The sequence below is a fragment of the Argopecten irradians genome, chromosome 7 (assembly GCF_041381155.1).
Source record: "Argopecten irradians isolate NY chromosome 7, Ai_NY, whole genome shotgun sequence".
In the NCBI taxonomy this organism is placed as follows: domain Eukaryota; kingdom Metazoa; phylum Mollusca; class Bivalvia; order Pectinida; family Pectinidae; genus Argopecten; species Argopecten irradians.
In genome coordinates this window covers 19,163,835-19,190,851 of record NC_091140.1, presented here as the reverse complement: position 1 = coordinate 19,190,851, position 27,017 = coordinate 19,163,835, and the positions used below count along the sequence as shown (strand labels likewise).

Below are 27,017 nucleotides of genomic sequence, written 5' to 3'. Positions count from 1 at the left end.
GGTAGTATATATAGCAAGATCAAATATCCACACAGGTAGTATATAGCAAGATCAAATATCCACACAGGTAGTATATAGGCAAGATCAAATATCCACATAGGTAGTATATAGCAAGATCAAATATTCACACAGGTAGTATATAGCAAGATCAAATATCCACACAGGTAGTATATAGCAAGATCAAATATCCACACAGGTAGTATACAAGATCAAATATCCACACAGGTAGTATATAGCAAGATCAAATATCCACATAGGTAGTATATAGCAAGATCAAATATTCACACAGGTAGTATATAGCAAGATCAAATATCCACACAGGTAGTATATAGCAAGATCAAATATCCACACAGGTAGTATATAGCAAGATCAAATATCCACACAGGTAGTATATAGCAAGATCATATATCCACATAGGTAGTATATAGCAAGATCAATATCCACAAGGTAGTATATAGCAAGATCAAATATCCACACAGGTAGTATATAGCAAGATCAAATATCCACACAGGTAGTATATAGCAAGATCAAATATCCACACAGGTAGTATATAGCAAGATCAAATATCCACACAGGTAGTATATAGCAAGATCAAATATCCACACAGGTAGTATATAGCAAGATCAAATATCCACACAGGTAGTATATAGCAAGATCAAATATCCACACAGGTAGTATATAGCAAGATCAAATATCCACACAGGTATTATATAGCAAGATCAAATATCCACACAGGTAGTATATAGCAAGATCAAATATCCACACAGGTAGTATATAGCAAGATCAAATATCCACACAGGTAGTATATAGCAAGATCAAATATCCACACAGGTAGTATATAGCAAGATCAAATATCCACACAGGTAGTATATAGCAAGATCAAATATCCACACAGGTAGTATATAGCAAGATCAAATATCCACATAGGTAGTATATAGCAAGATCAAATATCCACACAGGTAGTATATAGCACGATCAAATATCCACATAGGTAGTATATAGCAAGATCATATATCCACATAGGTAGTATATAGCAAGATCAAATATCCACACAGGTAGTATATAGCACGATCAAATATCCACACAGGTAGTATATAGCAAGATCAAACTAGCATTAGTATCTGTACTAAGAAGTAACATTAATATGGAATTTCCATGATGATAAACTGGTATATCAAATAACAATAGTAATATGATAATTATCATCCTCGATACTCCAGGGCTTCCGATCACTTACGATCTCTACACCCCTGGACTATCTCATAGTGAAATTGAAGGCAGCTCAGTAGTCCAGGGGTGTAGAGATCATAAGTGAACGGAACCCCTGGAATATCGAGGATGGATAATTATATGATGGTTGATCGTTCTTAAATAACTTTCAACTTTATTTCTTTAAAATTTAAGAACCAGTGTGTAGATTCAGAAATATAAAGTTATTATTCAGTAATCTTGAGCTCTGATTTCTGTTACAACAGAAGCCCTGGGTGTATCCTGGATTAAACACTACTGCTGGTATAAGAAAGAGAACAAAGAATTCCACATGATGCCATACAACCAGGTGGCAGGCAAACTGGTGAGTCTCTCCACCAAGGATTGATGTCTGTGTGGTGAAACAATCTTACATGGGTCTGTCACGAGGGTTGAGATATCCCTGTCCAGTTGACAGACCCGTGTATTATCATTTTTCTCAAATACTCCAGAGAAAAAATCACTTGTTCAGAATTATTTTCATAGTGTCGACATCACAGAGATGTCAAAATTAAAGATGGCCTTGACAATATCCTCATGTATCGGTGACTTCACGTCATTGTCAAGCACGTGTGAGCTATCTATTCCCTACCCTGGTAAAAGCCAGAGTTATCTTTCCCTAGCAACTGCTGGATAACCCTGTCAAGTATGGGAGAAATAACTGATCCATTACCTCACTGAGCTAATATCTCATACTCATAAGTTTTACTTATTAAAGGTTGTTGAAATGAACCTTGAATGAATACTCATCTGAAATGAATTGTTGCCGATTTTTTGTCAGTCGCACTTTGTGTCAGATATTTAATCTGTTAATTTCAAAATGAATACAATTACATACTTTAATGTAATCGGTTAAAGGCCCAATATCCGTATCTTTCTTATTTTTGTCATGATTTAGAAGAATGTTAAAAAAAAAATTCTGTCGTAAATCATGCAGAGACAGGACTAAATTGAAGTCAAGATGAGTGCTATGATTCGGAATATTTTGATAAAAATCAAATTAATATTAAACATTGCTAGTTGGGTTCCACTAAGTCAAACAAGCCGAAGTAAGCCGACATTGTAACATTGTTGCCGAGAATGTCATGTGACTATCGTAACTACGTAATGTCTGTCCGAACTCTTCCGAAAATGGGTCATGAACTTTCCGACTTCCGTTCGGCAATAATCGTAACTTCTATGGCGACCAGTTTAAAATGAAGGCATGTTTACATCTATCGACTTTCAACAACTACTGTACCAAATTTATTAAAAAAAAAATCTTTAATATATCTTAATTTCAACTTTATCTACAAATACTAACAATATCGGAGTCGAATTTAACTTGAATTTTTGTTGATAGTTAGATATAGTGTGGCTTTAAAGCAGTAACTTTCTTTGTCATGTTATATTTATAAATAAAATTCATACAATGCTGTATCAGTAGATATGCTGTCTATAAATATAACAACTAGATATGAAATGTTATTCCTACCAAAGACTTATACTGGAAGAAATGCAAGTTTAATTATCTCCTTTACAAGGAATGTTTGAAATAAGATTTGCCTTTTAAATAAAGACAAAAATTTTGATGCTCCAAAAGGTTTGACAAAATGTTGCCTAACTTATTTTTTATATTCATAGATACAGTCGACAACAGAGAAACTCATACTGAAGTCTTGTGTGCGGAGACCAAGCCAATCAATCGACAAGCGCTTCTGTTTTGATCTAACTGTGATACTGCCGGACAGCAGGTATACACAATACAGCCTCGTATAATTTATGATATTAAGTGTAAAGGAAAATCCTTAAAATTGTGGAAGGGGTGTATTCTATATTTGCATATTACTGAGTTATCTTTCCTTGTAGGAAGGTAGTGATTATGACATCACTTATTGCGAGAATAACATAATATTTTTCAGGGGGAAAAAACGACAAAACATAGCAAAATCACTTCACAAATGATACCTACCTGCAAGGGAGATAACTCTGTAATATATAAAGACAGAATCGTGTTACCCATTTCATCCTCTCCTTTCCATTCTGTTCTCGCTTCTTCCATTCCTATATGTGAAGGTGAGGGAATCAATATTTTACACACATCTAATTTGTTACTAGTTTCATTTCAATTCATATTTACAGAAATTGTCATTGCTTATCAATTTTATGTTCAGCTCCACTAATCAGCAACATTTATAAACTTGTAGTCTATACAGTGGTCCTTCTATATAAGACCACTCTTACAAGAGACCACTCTCCCTCATAAGACCAGTGTCTTGTGCATTAAGATAATTATATAGTTATATAAATTTTACCTCACAAGAGAGACCTTTTCTGTTATCAGACCACTTTTTCATATTAGAAAACTTTTGACATTTTCTTTGTCTGTAGGCAGATATAAAGATATTTTCTATGTATTCATACTTTTCTTACAAGGATCCTAGCTTGCTACGTATAAGTATTTTTTTTTTTCCAGACAAGATCAAATAACTTTCCAGTCCCCTTCAGACCAGGACAGGAAGTTATGGATGGACGTCATGGACGGCAAGGAACCGGTAGGTACCATATGTGATAGGTGTCACATAGTAATGTACAGATACCAGACAAGTAAACATATATCTATGTCTTACAGAGCTATACAGGTTCAAACACATCTTGATATTAAATTCAGAATCTTTAGTTTAGTAATTTGAATATAATTGCTAAAACGAAGAATAAATTAAATGAAGGCTTAATTTTATGTCTGTCCACCGAATCACAGTAGCACATATGAGCTATATTTAACACAATGTAACTCTATATTAATATTAATTGTTTACTGGCTTAGGTTATTGGACAAAAACAATTAACATTAATAAAACCTCAGTATTTCAAATGTTGATAAAACAAGGCCTTCTCTACTGTATTTGTAACCTCTGGGCATTAAGTATGAATTTTGCATGCAGAACTAAATCTACTAACACACGATTTAACATGATGATAATAAAGTCACCTCCAAGTGGTAGTCTAAGAATGGGTCCTATAGACTAAAATCAATATATATATACTATGTAGTTGTTTAATTTTGCGAGGAGAACATTAAGCGATTTCCTCTTGATACTTATTCATGAGTACAAAAAATGTTCATGTATTGTCAATTTCTAACAGTAATACTCTATACAGCCTATCATTCTTGTCAATCTTTTCATTTTATTTGTGGGCACCGTAATCCACCAAATAAACACCCAGGGTGATTTTTAACATTGAAATTGAAAGGGCAGTTCATAGGACGAAATTTGGGCTGACATTTCATTAAATCATTGCACCGAGTAAAACAATTTACAAATGAAATCAAATAGAGAAATCTTCACGGTTATCAAAGTTTCAGTCTGTGTTTAAGTCAATGTCAGTAAGCTTGAGACCACAAAAAGGGGCATGGTGCTTACAAATATGGTATTGAAGTTCATGGAAATTACCTTGACCAATAATATCACGAAATTGAATCACCCGCAAATATAAGTAACTAAACAGTAAGTATTGCAAAAAAGTATACAATACATTGTACCCCAGTAAATAATACAATGTAACCTTCACATTGATGATGGTTTCCGACTTGATTTTGTTTTTGAACACTAGATGTACACGACAGGTTTACCAGTAATAGGAGGAGACTCGACTTTCTACAGAGTAAGACTTTTCTGTCCTAGTAATCAGCTCTATTATACATAATCAATGACAGCTTTGACTGATCACTAAAGCTTCTATCTAATTCTACAGAAATAGTGCTGTCATTTGGAGGAGAAACAGTCACTTTTAGATTAGCTTCAGAAGGCCAGCTTTTGCATTAGTTTCAAAAGGGGCAAAGGGATTCTTTCATTTAAAGTAAATTTAGAATTTTGGTGTAGGTCTTTTATTAGTGAAGAAATTTTGCTAACATAAACTGGCCAATTGTTTTGATATGAGATAATAAATGTGCCTTCCAATGCAAATTAATGTAATTATTGACATCAAAATGGAGAATTGTTAATTTAATATGATACTGGAGCTGAGTGAATGGAATCCTGGTAGGATTTAAGGATGTGTGTTTGTGTGTGTGTGTGTTTAATTAAAATTACTCATTATGTTGCATTATAAAGTTACAATAGTCTAGAGATTCTAAATCTAGGTGAGTTCATATAGACATTTATATAATTATGTATCTTCAGAGATACAATAAAAAAATCTGGCTTTCAATGACTAATAAACTAACTTCTGAGTAGTTTAACATTTTGTGGTTGTTTTATTTGATATTATATTTACTACTTCTATTCTACACAGAATAAACTTAAGTTCTGGCAAAATATTTCAGGTGTAAGTGTGCATTTGGATACATATTAACAAATAATGTATTAATTAAAAGTTCACAAACTGAATTATTTCACTGCTCTAAAACTAAATCAACTAAAATAAATGCACTGGTATATTAATACATTGTATTTAACTACCCTATATAATGATATATTAATCTTACTAGTTCATTTATACATTTATTATCCAAATTAAAAGTTTATTCAGTTATTGCAGAATGTGGATGATTATAACATACATGTACATTCATACTTTTGAAAATAGCCACAATCTTTCCTTAGATAACTTTATATGTGTGTACAATATTTCAAAAACTATGTATGCCACTTAATCTCCACATTATAAACGATTGTTCAAATGACTAATTTTCTTCTATTGTCTGCCATTCATGCATGAACTATCCTTTTTGACTCAAATTCTCAGAATATATTCCAGGGATTTTTATTACTGATAAATTCAATATTTTTCATCCCTATGGTCTGGAGATGTACATAACAAACCTGTTTAGGAACTGAGAAGAAAATAAACAGACAGACATCTTAGATTTTTGCCCCTTGAAGTGCTGAATGGATTCTTCTCATATTTTGAATGGCCATGCATGTTCTTGGTCTCTAGTTGTGCACTTCACATCTTTGATTGATTAGAAAAGGACTTGACAGATAATGTTAATGTCAATATCACTTCTGAAGTATACTGCGGTAATAAAGTTTGATTTCCCCGTCATGCTATGTCATCAAACTTTCAATGAAAGTGGGAAAGAACCAGAAAATAGAGAAATGGTTCATCAGTCTTTGGGCTGATCAATACCCCTCTGAGATCTCTTGCCTTGTTATACTGCTATGTATATTTCAGTATACATTTCAGCATGCACAAAGGTTCATTTATTCATTAATTGTCAATTAGTAATAAAAATACTGATTTTCTTTAAACTTTGCAAAATTATCTGGTGTAAATGTATATGTCTAACTAATGAATTGGGGGGGGGGGATAATAAGAGAAAAAAATTTAAGTTATAACTAGAAGTTTAAAGATATATAGGGATCAGCTTGTGTTTATTTTGATGATTTGAGATCATATGTGTATATATTTAAGTAACATTTTAGCCATAGTTTATCTACCTGGTACAAATATTATTGGCATAAAATGTAAGAAAATGTTGATTAAAGCGGTTTTAATGCAAAACAAATTTTAGATACATGCTATTTCTGTAGACTTTACTTGTGTTTTCTATCTTTCAGGTTTATAATGCACCGAAAAGTAATACAGACGATTGTAAGTGTTTTAATTAATTATTTAAAGTTAATTTTATTTAATGCCTGGCATCTATTGTATTATTAACTGAGTTTGAAAGTGATGTGAATACCAAAGTTTGCTATGAAATTTTTTCATTTCGATTTAGTAATTAACAGGCTCATTTTACAATTTAAAAAAAAAAAAAAAAAAAAAAAATGCTGACAATAATTGGTAGAAATTAAAAGAAAAATTGATGATCAGCTTGACAGCCAAAGTTCCTATGACACACAATTTGTAAATGTACTTGCAGCTTCCCTGGATGACATAGGATTTGGATTTATAGAGAGATGTATCAAGTGTGTAGAAGAACGAGGTCAGTGCACTTTGTTATCTCAGAGTTTTATTTATTGAACTGGAACAATATCCTATCTCTTTTACATGTATACTTTTAAAAAGATCTAAAGATATCTACTATGAATATCCGACCATTAACTTGGTAATCATGTTGTTTGATAATGTGAATAAACTTGTATTGATCTTGAGAGAAATGTGTTCTTTTCTATGCCAAACTACAATATCTACACATATTTGATATTAATTAGTCAAGGACAATTACTATGGATTTGAAATACCACTATAATTATGAATTTGTTCATTTGATGTTATATTTTTCAGGTCTTTTTGACCAAGGTCTCTACCGTGTTGTGGGTGTTAGTTCCAAAGTCAGCAAGCTAATAAGTTTAGGGCTGGGTAAGTAATCTCCCCTTTTCAGAATGGATGGGTGAGTTATCTCCCCTTCCTAGAGGAGTACTAGGGCCGTATTCGATTATGCGGTTTGACTTGTTGGACCTAGTTGTTCATTAATGAATTAAAGACGGACCTGGTGATTTTATATTGTTTTGAGACAAGCCTTGACAAAGCCGTCACAGGCCTGTATCATAAACTTCAGGTCCGTCAGAATTCATACTTGAAATAGAGACTTACAAACGGTCGAATCAGTTGTTCCGAATAAACGATAACGGCCTAGGTAGTCTAGGCCTGAAAAAGTTATTTCCCCTTTATCAAGAAAGTACTTAGTCTAACGGTATTAAGTTTTGGGCAGTGTAAGTTTTCCCCTTTCCCTGCCTTCCTCCGTGCCCCCTGATCATCAAGTTAACTAAAATTAATCATTTCTTTTGAATTACATGCAAATATTAGGAATATTTTGATAGAGAAGTGAAATAGTGCATGTGCTTTAGGTAACCCTATAGAAACTTTGAATTGACCCATTGTCTTGTTGTAGCACAGGGTAATACTTAGCTACAAAAAGCAATATTATCTACTCTGGCTAACAGGGCATCACAGCTTATTGTCAAATTGTCTTAATATCCTGTACTAGGCATTACGTTCTAGATTTCTGTATCCATTATATGCTACTGTAGTACATCTTTGATGCTGTTTCTGTACCAGAAGATAATCTTAATTTTATTTTGTTTAATGATTTATTGAGTTTTTGCCCCATAATACTAGTTAGCATGATTGGATATTTTGAAAATATACTAACATTAGTCTATGAAATCAGGCTTTCTGATGTCCATGTAGTTTCATTTTCGCTATTCAGAATTTGATTTTATATTGTATACATTTAACAATGCTAAACCTTGCATCATATATTGGTATCAAAAGATGCAAGTGAGGTTTTGCTGAAAAAATATCAGGATAACAAAATAGCTACTTGACAACGGTCTCTTTGAGAAAAAATTAGCCTCCCTTAGTATGTAATCTCTCATAACAAGTTAAAAGTTTAAATTGATATAAAAATGACATATACATAATAATTATATTTAGAATGTGTCTACATAGTATACTTTTAAATTATCAAATAATTTTATGATAAATCAATGATATCTTCAGCTGTAATATTGTCTTATTATTATTTTGTTGTAATGTTGATGATATTTTGATGATTGGTAGCCATAAACTAAATTTTCAAATCCTGGAGATACATGTTTTACCTAGATAGACCAAACAGTAATAGATATAAAATTTTAACTCTGTGTACATACAATGTATGATGAACAAGTAGGTCATGTAACTAGGCATGAGCTTATAAGTTACTGTGTGTTGGTTTTGATGACCTTAGATCTGAGTGCTATGGTGAATGTCTTTGATATATCCTGTGCATGTTTTGATTCTTTGTAACAGATCCCAAGAAAAAGGATAAGATTAATATAGATGACCCTTCCCAGTTTGAAATCAAGACTGTAACGAGTGCTGTGAAACATTACCTTAGGTATGTATACATCTGTCAGGTCTCGTCGTCTGTCCTCGGTCGGATTGAAATCATCTGTACATGGTGCCTGAACATCTCAAGGTCCTTGACCAATAGGAAATTTTCATGTATTTAGACTTTGGAAGATGGAATAGCAAGATGTTGTCAAAGTATTTTGAGGCATGGAAGCAATGACTTTGGCCATTCATCTACCATATAAAGACCCCTTTTCATGTAGTGTAGTTGTTTTTGGAAAAAAAAAATCAGTTGGTCAGGCACACACAAGCCATGGACAGATGGTTTAAATCATATTGTCTGTCTACATTCTCTCCAATTCCTATATCTGTGTGTACAACTGTTCATCTGCTCCCATTTAAAAAAAATAACTTGAGTTTTGAAGTTCCTAAAAATTTGTCCTTCAAATTAACTGTAAATAATTAGTCCAGTGAATCTGTCTGTATCTAGCTTCTTGTAAATGACTTTGCATGCTTGCATCTTTCTGTTCTTTCACTTTGACTTGATTTTTCTACATATTCAAATAGTAGCCAGAGAATTGTTGCTGTTTATGTTTGAAAACATGTTAACTTTATCCTATATAACCTGTATTTAGTAGTTAATAAACAACTGTATTCTTTGAACATGTATTACAAGATGTGGTTTTTTATTGTCAATTTATTTTGCTGAAACAATCTTTTTACATATCTATCACTTTCACAAAGTTATGATACATAATCATATATCTGGTAATGAAATTGATTAAGTGTCAGCACTTTTCAAACAGTATCAGATGTTTTGATAAGCATCTACACTATAAACTTCATTTTATTACAGGTCACTACCAGAACCACTGATGACATTTAAATTTCACTCCGACTTTATAGCTGCTGCCAGTAAGTTCATGTTTTTTTCTGCTACATATCGGTATGTGTATGCAGTTCCATATGATATATAACTTTTCAGTCTTTGCATATTACAGAGTTACGTCCCTTGTGGCAAAGAATCGATATTGTGAAGTCATTATTCGTGAGCAAAACTCATGTCTTTTTCTGTGAAAAGTTGGACATTATGCTCGCAAACACATGACGTTACCATCAATACCTTCTCACATGCACATGCGCAGATAACTCTGTTACATGCATTATCAGTATTTGTGCATCTGACTGAATCACTGATACAAATATTTATTGAAAATATTCATTTCAATAAAAGTTTTAAGTGAAATATTTCATAATGATGTAATTAGCTAGCAAAATGTAATTTATGTAATGTCATGGTTTGAGCATTTACATTCAAGAATAGGAAAATGATTGATGCCTTGAAAATAGTGCGTTCTCTTCTTAAATTGCATTTTTGGCCAAAGAACCAAATTTTAAGAAGCTTTTAATAGTTTCTCTTATTTCATGCTTGTTTTATGTAATTTATATATTTTTCAGAACAAGAATCGAAGACACTACGTATACATGACGTTCACACTTTAGTACACAAGCTACCACAGGCAAACTTTGAAATGTTAGAATTGTTGGTTAGACACTTAAAAAAGTAAGTGATCTATTTATTCCAAATCTAACAGGTACATGATTAAGCTAGAGGAATCTTGTCTAATTCAGTAGTATGGTAGATAACAAAATTTAATGTAAACATTCCCCTGTAAAAGATTATAACTACATTTTAAAATTGCATAATTAATTTAAGTTATGAAATTCAATGTCATTTTTTTTTAGTCATTATACTCAGACATATTCTTCATGTACTCAAGATGTTTTGATTAAGTTCATGAACTTAAAAGAAATAAGAATAATTCAGTAATTCAATTTCATTAAAGTTTATTTAAAAAAAAAAAAAGAAACGGTGGGCAGTACCTATAGCAGTTCTCTCGTAGAATCCTTTGAATACCTCAGTAATTCAATTTTGCTTTTTGTTCGCAGTATTTCAGAGCATAGTGATAAGAATCTGATGACCGTAGCTAACCTTGGCGTATGTTTTGGCCCTACACTGATGAGGTCAGAGGAGGAATCAGTGGCAGCCATCATGGACATCAAGTTTCTCAACATTGTAGTAGAAATACTCATATTACACTATGACAAAGTAAGTGATGTTTGCTTCATTTTTTATCTGATAGAATGTCTGATATTTACTGCAAAAGAATGGAGGAATTCTAATGAAAATTTATATGAAAAGAAATTGATATGATAAATCTAGTAGTTGATATGGGGGTTTTGAGTTACCAAGACAACGCAGGTAGTGTATGATTTACCCTCAATTAGTCCTTCCTTCTGATGATAGTGATGCCACAGAATCACATCAAAATATGATGTCATATGATAATGATGTCACAGAATCACATCACAATATGACGTCATATAATAGTGTTTCACATAATCACATCACAATATGACGTTATATGATAAAATCAGTGGAAGGTGGGACTACTGTCACCTAGTATTCGAAGGTAAATGGTACATTACCCATGCTGTTTTGGTATCTCAACACTACTGGTGACTTTAATCTAGAAAAAAATTGTTTGAATCCAAACAGCAGAATGATTTTCAAACAAAATCTTGAAATATTTCAGGGACTTGCAGTTTCTATGGGTTAAATATTTTATTTTGTTACAGATTTTTAAGACAGCACCAGAGGGAGCTGACATTAGTGAAGTTCGAGTTGTGCCGTCTGCCTCGACCATACTAACAGAACGGCGTGAGCCAAGTAGCAAGTTTGTGCCTCTCAACGATCATATGATGATGGCGGCTAGTCCCGGTATGGCCCAAGGAATGCATGCCCCACAACCTGTTTATGCAAATAAAGCTCCCCGTGCCCCACACCAGGGGTATCCAGCGGGGAAAACAAAACTACGCGGAGTAGAGGTGTTCAACCCACAAACAGGAGGTACTTCATCAACTTTAATTCATTGTAATATCAGAAAACACGTAGTCAAACACTCATTTTGTTACTTTATAATTTAACCTGTCTCTTAAATGGAATGTCAATGTTCTACTATTTCATCCAGAAAAAATGGTATTTTTACTGAATATTGAATTTGTCACTATTGTATCGGTGTATCATAAAAACTTCATATGTACTTTTATACCGTTTATAAGCCTGAGAATACCATTTGGACATGAAATTTAAATCTAATCTTTAGATCAATCACACATAATGTATATGATTCATTGAAACAAATGATAAGAAAGAAGATTTCATGACTTATCTGTGTCTCAAACATAGAATGTACGGCACCCAAACATACCTGCGCCTTACAGCAGTGCACCACATCCATATCCTCATATAAGGAAGTTTCAGAGACAAAGTGATGGTCAGTTCAATATCCTGGCATGATCACAGTAACAAATCGTCAGTTATATGCCTTGATAGCTGGAGTGCAATGTGAATATATACAAATGAATGTTCAAATGTTAAAGGAATAGTTCACAATTGAAATTAATCTTTGACTGTGTTATATTTCTAGGTTTTGAAATGGCTACAGGGAGTAGTACAAGTGGGAGTTCTGAGTCACTCAACTCGAGTCACTCTAACCACGTCTCCAAGAACACATCCTCACCACCAATCAACAGCCACCGTAAAGGCCCTGCCCCCCAGGTCCCACCTGGCCCCACCTACAGCAACGTCAATGCACTAGGTATACCTCACAGGCAGCTGTCTGTCAAAATTAGTTTATTACTGTTCATCTGTCTACCTTACAATATCAACACACTAAGTATACCTCATTGTTCAAACGCTTTGCTTCTTGTTACAACCAGTACATTTCTGTAGCTTTTTACCTTGAGATGTTTAATGCTTCGAAGGAAAAGATTATTTTATTACAGAAACACTATTGAATGCTGTGGTCAACATTCAGTACTTTAAAGTTTGGCTCTAATTTTAGAGCTATGTATTTATGATCTTAAAGATGCTCCAGCGCTGACAAATAGTATTTTTTCTCTATCAAAACCAGGAGCAGACGATTTAGTATTTTTCTTCAGTTACAAAAGTTACTTACTTTACACCATTACCAACTATGAAAAGTTTGAGCTTCTAATTTTATTTCAAAATAAAGATATTAAAGATGATTAATTGCATCCGGAAAAAATTCCATGGCACTATGTAATATATTGAATGACTATTGATTGCACATGCACCAAAAGCAAAATACATTATGTTACTGTTCTGTGTTAATTAGACATATATATGCATGATTTAACACCAATTATTGTTCAAATGATGAACATTGTTTATGCTCTGTCGGCAATGGAGCATCATAAAAGCAAATATATACAACATTGTGTCAATCTTATTACATGTATAATTTAAAAAGTGTTTTTACATAATTCTAGACTAAATAAATGTTGACAAAGTATGACAATGTATAGATATATTGTATATTTATAGGGTATAATGAAGGTTTTGGTCTCCATGCAAGTTCAATACGGTATAAATTCTCTCTTTTTTTATCTAGCCAACAGATTCAACTTACATATGACAGGATCGGATGTTCCCACATTGTAAGTATGGACAGTGTTCTTGTTTTCAGTTGAACCCTTCATCTTCTATACAGACAAGTAAATCAATCAACACGGGTATTAATTGAATCATGTCCTACATAGCAATCTTGTTATACTCTATATCATTACAGATAAGGTATTACATATACCTCTTGACCCCTGACCTTGACCTGATCCCTGACCTTGACCTATATTCTACCTAATGCACATGTATTGCCAGTAGGACCATTGAGGTCATGCTAGTTGTGTTTTAATAAAATCCGAAATGTTATTATTAGTTTTAAAAACTAATATAATATTAATAGCTTTGATTTGCAAATTTCCTTATTTTCATTTTAAGCTGTATTATTTTAAAGAATTAATATCCTTATACTACATTTTTTTTCTATTTATTTAAAGTTTAACACAAATCAATAATAAATATGTATAATTACTAAGTATGTTTATATTGTTTACAAGAAAATGATTCCAGAAACACAATTTGTTTGCTATGGCCATTTTGTGATTGCTTTATAAAACCACATGTTGTATAATTATGTCAGGGAGCAGATGTACATATCTTGGTAGGGCGATGCACTAGCTAACATAGTAGTCGTAGAGTTGGTTGTTGGCCATGCACTAATTCATTATTTGTAGCAGGTGGCTAGGAGACTTTGTAATGGTAGAGGGACATTCTTTTATTTAGTCTAGTTATGTCACTTAACTAAATTGGTCACCCCTGAACACATATTTAAACTCTTCTGATAGCATTGCTGGAACAACTGGAACAACACATTATGGAATTTTAGGGATTGATAGGTTCTATGATTACACTGATATGTCTACAGAATCTTGGAATCATTTTGAGATATACTGTAGTGACTCTTTAATTAATGTCTTGAGTTAGTAAATATATGAATTTTCTATAACATTATTTGTACTTACATTGTATGTCTATCTGAATTTATGAAAGATTTTAATATCATCTATCACCAAAATTAATTTGAAAATACAAGAAACTTGCTCCTTAAAACTCTTCTTAATTCAAACTTGCATATTGAGTTTTGAAATGTTAAAACAACGAAAATAGATACAAAAAAAGATAGGAACGAAAAATGGAAAAAAAAAATGAAATGTAATATTGATCATACAAATTGAACAATGATTTTTTATATTATCTTTATTATTTGATTGTGTTCTTTTGTCAATTTATAAATTGATTTCTGTTACGTGGGGTCTGGAATGTGTTTTGCTTTGTTTTGGTCCCTGTATAAGCCGATTCTGTTAAACACTTCACGATATGCAGGTTTGTGAGCACACTGTCCAACTGTAGTAGAAATCCCTATTATGTGATCGTTTCAAACAAGTTTTGGTCACTTCATCTGAATACCATCGGTGACCTAGCTATTGCTATTGCCTTTTGTCTATTGTTGTCCATTGTCAATTGTACATGTCAGATTGGCTTCTGGGACATGGGATAATAAGTATGAAGGAATATAGATTAAACTTAGCATACAGCTTTATGATAATGTGATATTTCAAAAGTTCAAAATTGGGGTCAATGTATTTGTTTCAACAATGATATCATATGAATTTAATAACATGAATAAAGGTTTTTAAAATTGATTGTGATGAGAGATTGAGTGAGGATTCAAAATGTAGGTTGATGCATTCTGAGTTATTGCCCTTTAAATGTTATCTTATAGCTACAAGTGTGTGAATATGATTGAACAGATAACATACTTAAATACACTGACCTAAAATTTAGACTAAGAAATGGATTGTATGGGACAAAATTGTATTAAAAAGCACTAACTAAAATATATTAGAAATCAGATTGATGCCAATGGCCTGGGATCTCCAATCTGTACCATACCAATCTAAGTTCTACTGTCAACTATTATTCAAATATATTCTTCATAATCAGAAAGCTCTCACATCAACTAATTTGCCTTGCCAACAACCCCTGCACCCCTACTGATGAGTGGACTCTTCCTTAGAAGTAGAATCTAAGTCACATACACGTAGGGGTGAAGGGGTGCTCTGTCATCACCTGTCACTCTGGATGAGTACCTTGTTAAAAAAATACTGTCAGCAGAAAGTTAAATTTGGGAATGCCTTTATCCTAAATATTCATTCTTAAGACACCACTTATTATTTTGTATTAAAAGAAAACATAAAAGCAGTAAAAATGCTTCTTTATTTCATCATTCATTTAAAAGAAAAAAAGTTATTATAATTCATATCAAAGAAGATATTTTTATTTGTATAAATTACATATTGATTGAAAATGATTTTTTTAAACATTTTTAATTAAAAAATGTTAGTCTGTATTAATTCATTACTTTGGTACATACTTAACTTTTTGAGAATGTTTTGACCTGCTGTTTGCCTACCCTTTATTGGTTAGGACTTGGTACTCAAGACAGTTTAGACAGGTGCTTTGACACCAAGCTGTTTGCCTGCCCTTAATTGGATATGCTGCCTTATCCATGTTTTGCTTTTTTTACTTTAGCGGAAGCATCAAGAAACGAGGTTCCAATGACTCCTCTTATTCCACTTCCATGTAAGCTTCAGGTGCACACCATGTGAATCACTCAGAGTTATCTGTATTTGTATATTACAGAGTTATCTGCCCTTGTTGGTAGGTATCGATTGTGACATCATGTGCTTGTGAGCATATAAGGTTATGTATTTTTCAGAGAAATGTTTTGCACACAAACTGATCATGATGATGGAGCAATTAATACCTACACTTAAGAGGAGACAACTCTGTAATATACAAAGTCAGAAAAGGAAACTACACAGGCTCAATTGTTCTATTTCTTTTCTATTCAATTCTTTCCTCAGGATGAAAAGAAGAAAAATCGGTCTCATTCTCTGTTTTAATATTGCTCAAAAAAAGAGTCAAAGATATTATCAACTTTTAGGGCAAAAGCATCAAGAAGAATTTAGATATTTAATTTTCATATTTGTTTTGAAAAGACAGAAAAAACGGGTATTTTAGCCTTCATCACCTCAGAAACAAATCAGGCAGAGTACTGTCACAGAAATCACTGATAGGTCATGCCTCACAGGATTTATTTACATCAGTAATTTGAAGAAAAAAAACCATAATATATAAAAGGATTCTTTTCAGTAGTAAAGTCCTGATTCAGGCAACCTTTGGTTTGAAGAAAAAAATGAGATACCGGTGTTATGTGATAACAGCAATGTATAGTATAAAATGGAAGATTTTTCAGACAATTAATAATTACACAATGACAACTAAAGGTATTAGATTAAGTTAAAAGAAATTTCTTGTCACAAAATGCATCATATTTGTACAAAAAGTTCAGTGTTTGATGCAAGGGATCAACAATTTGATATCCTTCACATGCTTTCTGATTGGGTAATCTTTACATGTTTTCTATGGCAGTGTGATAAAAGTAAGTGAACACTCTAGGTCCACTGTTGCCTGTAAATGCTTGTTTGTATTCATTTGCTGCTGAAATTGTCTATTAAACAGAATAAAACACTGGTAAAGGGGACACCTAACACATCTAAACTAAGCAATTAATCTTTAATTATCTAATAACTGGAGTAAAACTTAATAAAATGTTATTTGTGCTAAAATCATCAAGCTAATTGAAATCATTAGTGGGTGCTTTAATAAGTAAATGTCTCAGTGCCTTTACTTCTGGCAGGAATATTTCCAGCTTCTTGCTTCCAGCTTGTCAATTCAATGATTCAGAAATATGTTAATTACATATTGATAAAAATTGTTTACTTTTAGGATTTTGGAATTTGCTTTTGATAAAAAACTGTTAGCGGTAGATTTAAATTTTCATGAAGTTGTAAGTGTAATGATTCATCACTTATTCTGTGTATCGTTGGTACCGTTTGTTTACTGATATTAGATTTTGCTGTGTATACTTCCCCTCTAACCGCCACCTCCCTGTCCCTGCACTTCTAGAGGTTTGTTATCTGTAGTAAATAACAGCAGATGATTAGTCTAGAAGCATCAGACTTGAACGATCTTAACAAAATCTTGACTGTTAATTATAGCTTCAGCTACTTATGATTTATTCCTTAGTTTCTTCTTGCAATGAGCAAACTTGAAAATCTTTTTTGATAAATACTTGGTCAAAATATCTTAAGCTGGTATTAGAACAAGAATTTGGACCATGATTCTTCCAGTACCAAAATATATATATCTTGTCAGAATTTCAGTACACTATGTCTATAAGTAAATATACTGAATGTTTTCTGACATTGCAATATATGTGATAATTAATTTCCGACTAATAAGAATAACAGGGCTAATTAATTAGCTCATCAATTAGGTTTTCGGAGTATTTAGAAACAATCATAGATTTCAATAACCTTAAAACATTTGTTTGTTAAAAAAATAAATTTACAAAAAACAATTAAATTGGTATAATGGTCAGTCCTTATGTCAGTAACTTACTGTAAATTTTACTTGCATCCTGTTGTGTATGCATGTATATGTATTGAACGATTTCAGGACTTCCTCGGTACCTAGTATGACCGGTAGCCTGACCGGATCCCTTGGAGGCTCAAGTAACTTCACAAAACCAAAGAAAAGGTACAGTGTTGATTGTCAAAACCTTTAGCAATGTCATTACTGATTATAATTATGTATCATCTTTGTAGATTATATCTTATATTATCACTTTTAAGCTAACCCCTGATATACAAATCCTAGCTGTGTTATTAGTGGGCTGCTACTTGTTATCAAAATACTCTTTAATACCTTGCAGTTCAAACATTTTCATGATTTGGATTTTGGATATACTTACTCTATATGTGTATACATGTGTATATATATAAAATACCGTTATAAATTCTTTTTCTTTCAACATGTTGCTTTGGAAGTTTTACTGATTTTAAAGCATTTTTTCTGTGTATTTACAGAACGGTTCGAACCCTTTATCACTGTGATGCGGAGAATGACTCGGAATTGTCGTTTGAACCAAACATGATTATAACTAATGGTAAGCTCTCTTGTTATGCTCCTTCTACTCTTTACATTCAAAGAATCCAAAATATGATGCTATTTTTGCCCTGTAATTTGTTGATTTAAGATTGAAACAACATTTGATCTTTAAGTTCATGAAAATTTGAAACCTAGATGATTTGATGGCCGACTTTTGATGGTATTCTTTGTTGAATAGTGCGGCCTTCAAAGGAACCAGGCTGGTTAGAAGGGAACCTAGACAATAAAACTGGCCTCATTCCTGAAAATTACGTCGAATATGTGGACTGACCCCGGTGAAGCACAGGAAGCAAGCATTTAATTGAGCAAGATCAGTAAAGACAAGCTTCAGAATGACCCGATTGGTACAGAAGCTTTCTACTAATATATTGAAATGCACAATGTCAGTGCTTTGTGACCTGTTTCAGTGAGATGCCAGGATGTTCGTTCATGGGCGCTGTGGACGTCATTTTGAGAAGTATTAGTAGTTGTGGCCTTATGGCCTTTGAGCAGACTGTATTCATCACACCACAGTATTATGTACTTACAGTTTAGGTATACTAATGGCTTTACTACAGTCTATTGGTTATATTAACAGTTATTAGTCTGCTGGCTTCAGTACTGTGTCAGTGGTCAGCTGTTGTTTAAACAAATGTTGATTAATTATAAAATTGAGGTGGTAATTACTTAATTAGTATTATTAAAACTGATAAATTACAATGTAAGTGCAATTTATAGATAAAGGTTACTTTACATTTTAGAGATAAATGTACTACTTTTTTTTTGGCATGGTTTCCATAAAAATGATCATGGATACATGATTTTGATAGACTAAGACTATAAAAGTTAGGGTTAAGGTATTTGACATGATCAGTACTGAATGTTCTTAATGTTAAATAGCATGTTTACATTATTTTATTTATCAAATTTCCTTTATCTTTAACTTGTATGATATGCCTTGGTGTTAATTTAACAATTGTTTTTGTTAAACTTCAAAATTTCAAAAAAATTTATTTACTTCTAACACAAAAATAAACCAATATTCTTTTCATTCATTTGTCATGCTTTTTATAATATTTTGAAATTTATGAGTTTCATTGAATTGAAGAGTATTGGTAGAATTGGATGCTAGATAGATTAATTAAAGACTAATAAATAAATCTAGTTAATTTTAGAAAAAATGATCTTTCTTTGGATAATTATAGAATGTAGTGAAAATAATAAATGTGTTCATTTCTAATGAAAATGATTAGCATCGGTAGGTATTTGGTACACCTTCGCACATGTGTAGTGGTGAAACTGGCACCAACGTCTCATTGTTGTTTAATTGTATGATAAAACCAAGTCATTGATTTTATTTCTGGAAGTCTTGCACAAGTTTAAAAACTATGACAATATATCAAGTGCAATATATATGTATATCTGTACCATACCTGCAATACAAATTATGTAACCCCCTGTCTTCAAAGTCAGAATTCAGATTTCCTACCAGAAGAATGTAGATTATTTTAGAGCTTTTCACATAGATAAAAATCTTCTAAAAATGTAATTTTGTTAATATTGTTTCGTCAGTAACTTTCACAATGATCATATTTTCTTAATTTCATAGGACAGTTGTGTGGTTACAAACATTTCATTGGCAAATTTATGATAATTAGATTATTCATTTGTACTCTAAAAGTCATATCGCAAAATTTTATCAAATTTGTTGTTTCATTTTTTATTATTTTTTTTTCATTTTAAGCCAAAATTGCGTAATTTTAAACACAGGGAAGAATCCGGCTGTATGATAGCTCTTTTTGATTCCTTGTATTGCTTCTCCATCAGATTTATTTTTTGTTTTGTTTTTGGTAGAATTTATTGTAGTAGCACTGATCATTGTGCAAACCTATTCAAGTTTAGTGCTAATTTATAAGAATATGTTGCAATAAGAATGTTTACTGTTTTGTTCATATTTGTTAAGATTTTCATTTGTATGGCCAGAGATTAAGTTCACGCAGCAAATTGTATTCAATTTTGATTTATTCTGATAGGTTAGAGTGATTCTAGAGGCATTTATTTAAGAATCAGTTGTAAAATATTCGATTTTGTTACATTACTGATACCATCACTAACATATCAAGAACAATAGTTTCCGTTTAATTTTGCATTATATTGTTCATATATGTTAATTTTATAACATAGAAGTTGTGATCCAAATGATGAACACATCTATTATGCAAGCATATACATGTATATAGACCCATGATGATGGTGATTCTTATCAGTAATGTTTTTCAGCTAGAATTATAATGTATTTATAATAAATACAATGTTATGATAATAATACTTCTTTTAATTGCCATTATGTACTGTAAGTTGTTTTGCTTATTGGGAAAATTTTTTATCTTAAACTTGTCACAATTCTATTTTGAACATGAAGTTTTTTTCTTGTAATTTTCAATTTGACAATGATTAGAGAAATCAAAATATATGTAGGTTTTTTTTTTGCAGGGTACATCAATTATTATTAAAAAATTGAGAAAGTGATTTGTATATATTAAGAATTAAAGCTTGCTATATCCATTTCCTTGGCACATGTGTCACTGCTGCTCAGGGCTTCTACCAGTGCTGTTCTGAAATACTCTTTTTTGACTTTCGTAGAATTAAAATCATATTATATAGAGTTCAAAATATTAATGTCTTAGATAAAAGTATGTAATATAGTATAACAATGTTACACATTTTCAATATTTTTATATTTTTGTGATATTTAATCCACAAAATTTAATAAAAACATATTTAATAGTTATAAAATACATTTATAGTTTAATCAAGTTTTTAGCGCAAAATAAAAAATAAATCTAAAGATAGAGAAATCTATGATAGTTATATTAAAATCAATATCATAAAAATATTAAACACATAATAAATTAACTTGATCACAACACTTTATCAATTAACAGCACAAATTAAAGAGATTTGTTATCTGTTATGATAGGTTTGAATAAGAAGTACACTTAATGTGTGCAATATTATATGTTAAATATTTAACTGAATAATATACTTATTAATGTATCTAATATCAAATATTCACAAAAAATTTATTAACTCTCATAATAAGTATTACTGTCAAAACGTTAAATCTTTTACTGTTCTCATCATAAAACAAAAGTCTGTTGTTGTTTCTTTTCAAAAAAATAAAAAGTCATTATGTGATTATGTAAAGTGCTGGATTTATTCTATCCATTTTGTCTCAAAAAAATTAGTGATGCAACAAAATTCAAAAATTTAATTTGAAAGTGCTAATCGTCAACAGTAAACAGAAGACAGATTTTTGTTTTTGTCGTCTCTTTTCAAGCTTTTGGATCAGTCCAATGTTTACATTCCATTTATGACTATCCTTTCCTACCTCGCACTTCTCGATAGTCTCTATATACTCAAGTCAATATGGACTGTAGTATTTTAGAATTTAGGGGTGGACAGGTTAATTTACATATTAATTAGTATGCCCCTGTATGCTATACATGGAACATATTTCCAATAACAAAATTTTTAATTAATCCCCGCATGAAGATGTAGTATAACCTTGTTGACTCATAGTTGACCTACCATGGTAAAACCTTGAATAATCTGAGTTAAAGTGTAGTAAGAGCAGAAATATACACGGCCAGACTGGGTTCGAACCCATACCCTCCGAACACGAATGCTGCAACAAATTGAGCTACCTGGTTGCTGGCAATGGACCCAGTTCAGAACCATGCCATTACAAGTATACCTAAAGTGTACTTGTCGGAACCAATAGAAGACTTTAAATTAAATAAGATCTGCAAGTTATACAAGTATTTACCTAGGGTTTTTTTTATTAGACAACAAACTTTTCTCATGATCAGTTTCTGATCTGTAAGAGCTCAAATATGTTGTTTTATGAAACGGTTAAGTTTTTGCAAGTTTACATAATTTTAATTTTATGTGTTTTCTGGTCAAACTAATATCATTATGTGCTTTTTGTCATTTCCATCTACCTGTGTATAAGTCTTGCCATTCTTGCTTTCATTTAATACTCAGCCTGTTAAGCTGGAGCGGAGCAATTCAGAGATCTTTATGAAAGACGTGAAAATAAGTTTGTGTCCATATAGATAAGGAACTAGCATAATGTTTTAGCTTTTGGTACTGTTCAGAATACAAGTGTTTATCACACTCCATTATAATGATGGAGACTATGTTATGGACTATATAGAAATAGAAATGTAACCGAATATAGGATTAGGGATCAAGATAGTCACAAGGGTTAGGGGTTCTGTCCATTGGTATTTCAGAGTTATCTACCCTTATGAACTGATTTTGATTATTCCATTGACATACTCTGCATGTAGGGTATCGAACAACCAAGCTTTGCCAAATGGATATATTACATTGGTAGTGAAAGCGAGAACGTAAATTTAGAATTTTTAAAGTTAAAATTGAATTACGCTCACAAGGTTTAGATAACTTTGATTTATAAAATGGCAGAATTATAGAACCTGATAGCTATATTTTGTGTTTATATTAGTCACAAGAGCAGAGAATTGGGATGGCTAGACGTTCTAATGCCGAATGCTCTTCAGAGATGCGTGATCGTGTATTTAACTTGCTTGTAAGGATTACGAATCACGTTTTTTAAATTATGATGCACATTAAGGACGCATTTAAGGACCCATTATTTATTTCACCTATGCATATGTATGAGATATACAAGGATGTTTTATATAATGTATTATGTATATATTTCTGTTGTCTGTTAGTGTTGCCCCATTGTTGTTGTATGGCCGGATCATAACTTCTCTCCTAGTATTAAAAGCATGAAATGTGGACTTTTGTTCAATTATTGATGCTTATTCTGTGTCTATTGTAGAGGATCTCACAACATATCATTAGGGGTCACGTTTTCATGGCAATTGGAAATTGGGGGCCATGGTGACTGAGTGGTAAGATGTCTTGACATATATTACTGTACCACGAACCTTTACTTTTGGGTCGGGAGCTAGTTTTAATCCCATGTTGGGCAATTAAAAGGTAATGACCACTGGTTGGTAGTTTTTCTCTGGGTACTCCAGTTTTTCTCCACCTATAAACCTGACACGTCCTTATATGACCCAACAATCAGTAATTAGAGTTGTCTAATTAGTTATGTTACCTGAGACCAGCTTGATTAGTATTGATAGTTCTTCTGCTTATGAGACATCTTTTGTCTTTGAGGTGAAGATTTTTTGGTTAGTTCTTCTGCTTATGAGACATCTTTTGTCTTTGAGGTGAAGACTTTCTGCTTATGAGACATCTTTTGTCTTTGAGGTGAAGATTTTTTGGTTAGTTCTTCTGCTTATGAGACATCTTTTGTCTTTGAGGTGAAGACTTTTTGGTTAGTTCTTCTGCTTATGAGACATCTTTTGTCTTTGAGGTGAAGACTTTTCGGTAAGACTTCTTTTCTGTAAAGAACGCAAACCGAGTTGGCTTCAGAGCACAATTAAAGTGATTTCATTTCACCCTACTATAAGTTATTTTGCCACATCTATAGGCTACATGAAAAGTTGTTGTCTGATTGGGTCGAAATGACTTCAAATAGGTTTATAAAACTATTTTAAACATTCAACAAAGATTCTGAGAGTGGTAATTTGATTCTAAAGATTACCGGTATGTAATCCCCCATTGGATGTTGTCAGGTCCTCTACACGTAGTAGTGTGTTATTTAGGATCTGTATTGGTTAGTTTGGCCTTTTTTATTGTTTGTGTTTCTCTACACTCTGTATTAATTCTGCAATTGTTACACATACATATGAGCCGCATTATCTTCAAGTCAACAAAACTTTTTATTGATGCACTACAAGTGAAACAGTTGATTACAATGATCAAAAATACCGTATGATAAATAGCCAGAATTGTGATTCAAAATCAATTGATAATTTATGTTCATTTTAATTCAGCAATGCATCAATAATTCAAAACTACTGTTAAATTGTAATTCACAATTCTCAGCTGATATTTTGATTTTGTCCTCTTTATAATATAAGTAATCATACAAATACATATTAACACATTTCATATATTGATAATCTTAATTACTTTAACTCGAAATTGGATTTTTTATACTCCGAAACGCCTTTAACACATGATACACCAAATGTACCTATACTTCTAAATTAAATATAAATTTACTGGCCATTTAAAATTGAGGAATGTTTGTAGAACTGGGCCCTGGTTGGTGTCTTTGTACCTTTTTATAGCCTGTATTCATTTTCTTTCTTTTTGGTGCTTATCTTTGGTTCAGTGTGGATGTGCTAGGCTAGAGAAGCTATGGCCGGCCTAATGTGTTCATTTATATCTATGTACTGTTGATCAATACTTCTAGATGATAATGTATTGTGTAAAAAAAAAGAAAGATTCTTTTACATACGAGAATTATACAGGGCGTTCTGTAAAATTACTCACATTTCAAAATAATAAAGAAAAATATATGACTTCTGTTTTTGTTTTCTTCATTATGTTGTTTATTAAATTTCTACTCTTTATCAAACCAGTTTGAAGGTTAAATTTCGAAATCTATATAAAATATATGTATTTGATATTGCATTTTAACATAACTATAAACAATCAGATTATGCTAATATAAGTTTTTTCCCACAAGGACATACCTCATATAATTCATGATGATCGGTTTTATAGTTTAGGCTTGTTAATTAAGCTGAACCGTCATTTAAGGATGGTCTCCTCTTTGTGCAATATGTTATATGTTCGTATTGTGTTTCCTTGTTCTAACAATCATTCCAGTCCAAGAGAAACTTCCTTTTATGTAGACATTGATGCGTCTCCAACTCAAGGCCAAAAGTGAGGCGATGACTAGGGAGGCGTTAGGATTAAGATATCTTAAATGTAGTTGACTTCTACGATCATGCAATGGGACACACAAGGTAGAAGTTTAACTCCCTACTTGCAGGAAAGAATTGATAATGATTAAAGGTAATGATTATTTATCTGATTAAAAATGGCATCAGAATGCAAAATTTCGCCATATTTATTCACATTACCCGACGTCTAGATGGTTCTAGACTTTTCCGTCTGTCCTAAGCCTCACGAGGTAAATAAATAAATCAAAATAAGACTAAATATTACTGGAATTGTTCTCGAAAAAAATGTATTAAAGATGTCTAGGCGGCCTCGGACCACTCGCTAACTTTTTCTCTTAATCCGTGTCCTCAGATACAAAAACCAGATTCTTAAAAGTATAAAGTTTATTTGAATTAATTCCGTCGTCGATCCATCTCATTGTGATATGGTTTCGTCTTTTTCCTGATAAACGGTTTAAATCGTCTACTGATTAGCACCTGCTATTTTAGACCCCAAAATAAATCAAAAAGGTCAGACAAAGTTGAATAGTATGACTGAAAGTAGTCCGCTAAACCTGCCTATATTATTAGGCTTCTGATTTTCAACACGCCTTCTGGCTTTAGCTGTCCAATCAGACCGCATCGATTGAAATACTTGTTTCTGACTTTCTACCACAGGCCTTCATAGATTGCGAGTATTAGACTCCGTGAAGCAGCGGCGAAATACCATGTCCCCCCCCCCCCCCCCCCCCCGAAAATTCGAATGTTTTTACCATCAAAACTTACCACTTTTATAATTGCCCGACATAATTAGCAGAATGTCGAACACAAAGCAACCTGTCCCACACATAGAACACTAGTAATGATAACGTCACGTTTCGCACCACCCCGAAGAGTGTTGCAACACGGCTGTGGGTATCGATATGCCACCTTATCATGCAGATGTGAGGGAAGACTGGTTTGATGTCATTGCACAGGCAATAAATATAACCATTAACAATATCACCGAAATCTTGGATAAAAGTTCTAGCCCGTCAGAACTGAAGCGGATGAAACCTGCCTTGAAAATGTCTTCCCCGTCTCAAATCCCTCTACCAAACAAATTGTAAAAGTGCTTATCCTGTTTATTACGCGCGGTCATCGTTTCAGGGCACGTCACCCAAATATCTTTATTCAAAATACCAAGATGGTTTTGGACATCAATCTCTTTTTGTTACGAGGTTAGGTACAAGATACACATTTATGTCAGTAACGGACACATCTTACCACTTTTGACTTAATTTGTTTTACTGAAAACATAATATTGTCGTCATTTTTCAATTTGATTTCTCTACCAAGACTGTCCTTTAGACTTGCTTTGTTTTACTGAAAACATAATATTGTCGTCATTTTTAAATTTGATTTCTCTGCCGAGATGATCCTTTTGACTTGCTTTGTTTTACTGAAATCATATTATTATTGTCATTTTTAATTTGATTTCTCTGCTGAGATGATCCTTTTGCCTTACTTTGTTCTACTGAAATCATACTAATGTTATCATTTCTTATTTGATTTTTCTACCGAGATCATCCTTTTGATTTGCTTTGTTTTGCTAAAATCATACTATTGTTGTCATAGTTTCAGTTTGATTTCTGTGCCGAGTTGATTCCTTTATTTACTTTTGAAGAACTTGTTTTGATGAGCAG

At 32.3% G+C, this 27,017-nt stretch overlaps 1 protein-coding gene across 5 annotated transcripts in view; it reads left to right on the top strand.

Moving 5' to 3' along the window:
- The window catches only part of LOC138327777 (rho GTPase-activating protein 26-like), a 39,852-nt gene extending 14,886 nt beyond the window's left edge, over positions 1–24,966 (top strand). For 2 of the 5 annotated variants that reach the window (XM_069274149.1, XM_069274147.1), the window contains 17 exons: positions 1,476–1,573; positions 2,872–2,981; positions 3,704–3,782; positions 6,792–6,825; positions 7,097–7,159; positions 7,462–7,536; positions 8,971–9,058; positions 9,869–9,927; positions 10,471–10,576; positions 10,963–11,122; positions 11,653–11,923; positions 12,504–12,674; positions 13,491–13,536; positions 16,031–16,081; positions 18,023–18,103; positions 18,433–18,512; positions 18,693–20,766. In XM_069274149.1, coding sequence (XP_069130250.1) covers positions 1,476–1,573; positions 2,872–2,981; positions 3,704–3,782; positions 6,792–6,825; positions 7,097–7,159; positions 7,462–7,536; positions 8,971–9,058; positions 9,869–9,927; positions 10,471–10,576; positions 10,963–11,122; positions 11,653–11,923; positions 12,504–12,674; positions 13,491–13,536; positions 16,031–16,081; positions 18,023–18,103; positions 18,433–18,512; positions 18,693–18,784 — 1,664 coding nt within the window. In that variant the 3' untranslated portion in view covers positions 18,785–20,766. Of the gene's footprint in view, positions 1–1,475; positions 1,574–2,871; positions 2,982–3,703; positions 3,783–4,842; positions 4,894–6,791; positions 6,826–7,096; positions 7,160–7,461; positions 7,537–8,970; positions 9,059–9,868; positions 9,928–10,470; positions 10,577–10,962; positions 11,123–11,652; positions 11,924–12,503; positions 12,675–13,490; positions 13,537–16,030; positions 16,082–18,022; positions 18,104–18,432; positions 18,513–18,692; positions 23,764–23,803 lie in introns of those variants that run through there. The other 3 variants (XM_069274144.1, XM_069274145.1, XM_069274148.1) reach the window with 3 other exon arrangements.
- Positions 24,967–27,017: the final 2,051 nt, after the last annotated feature.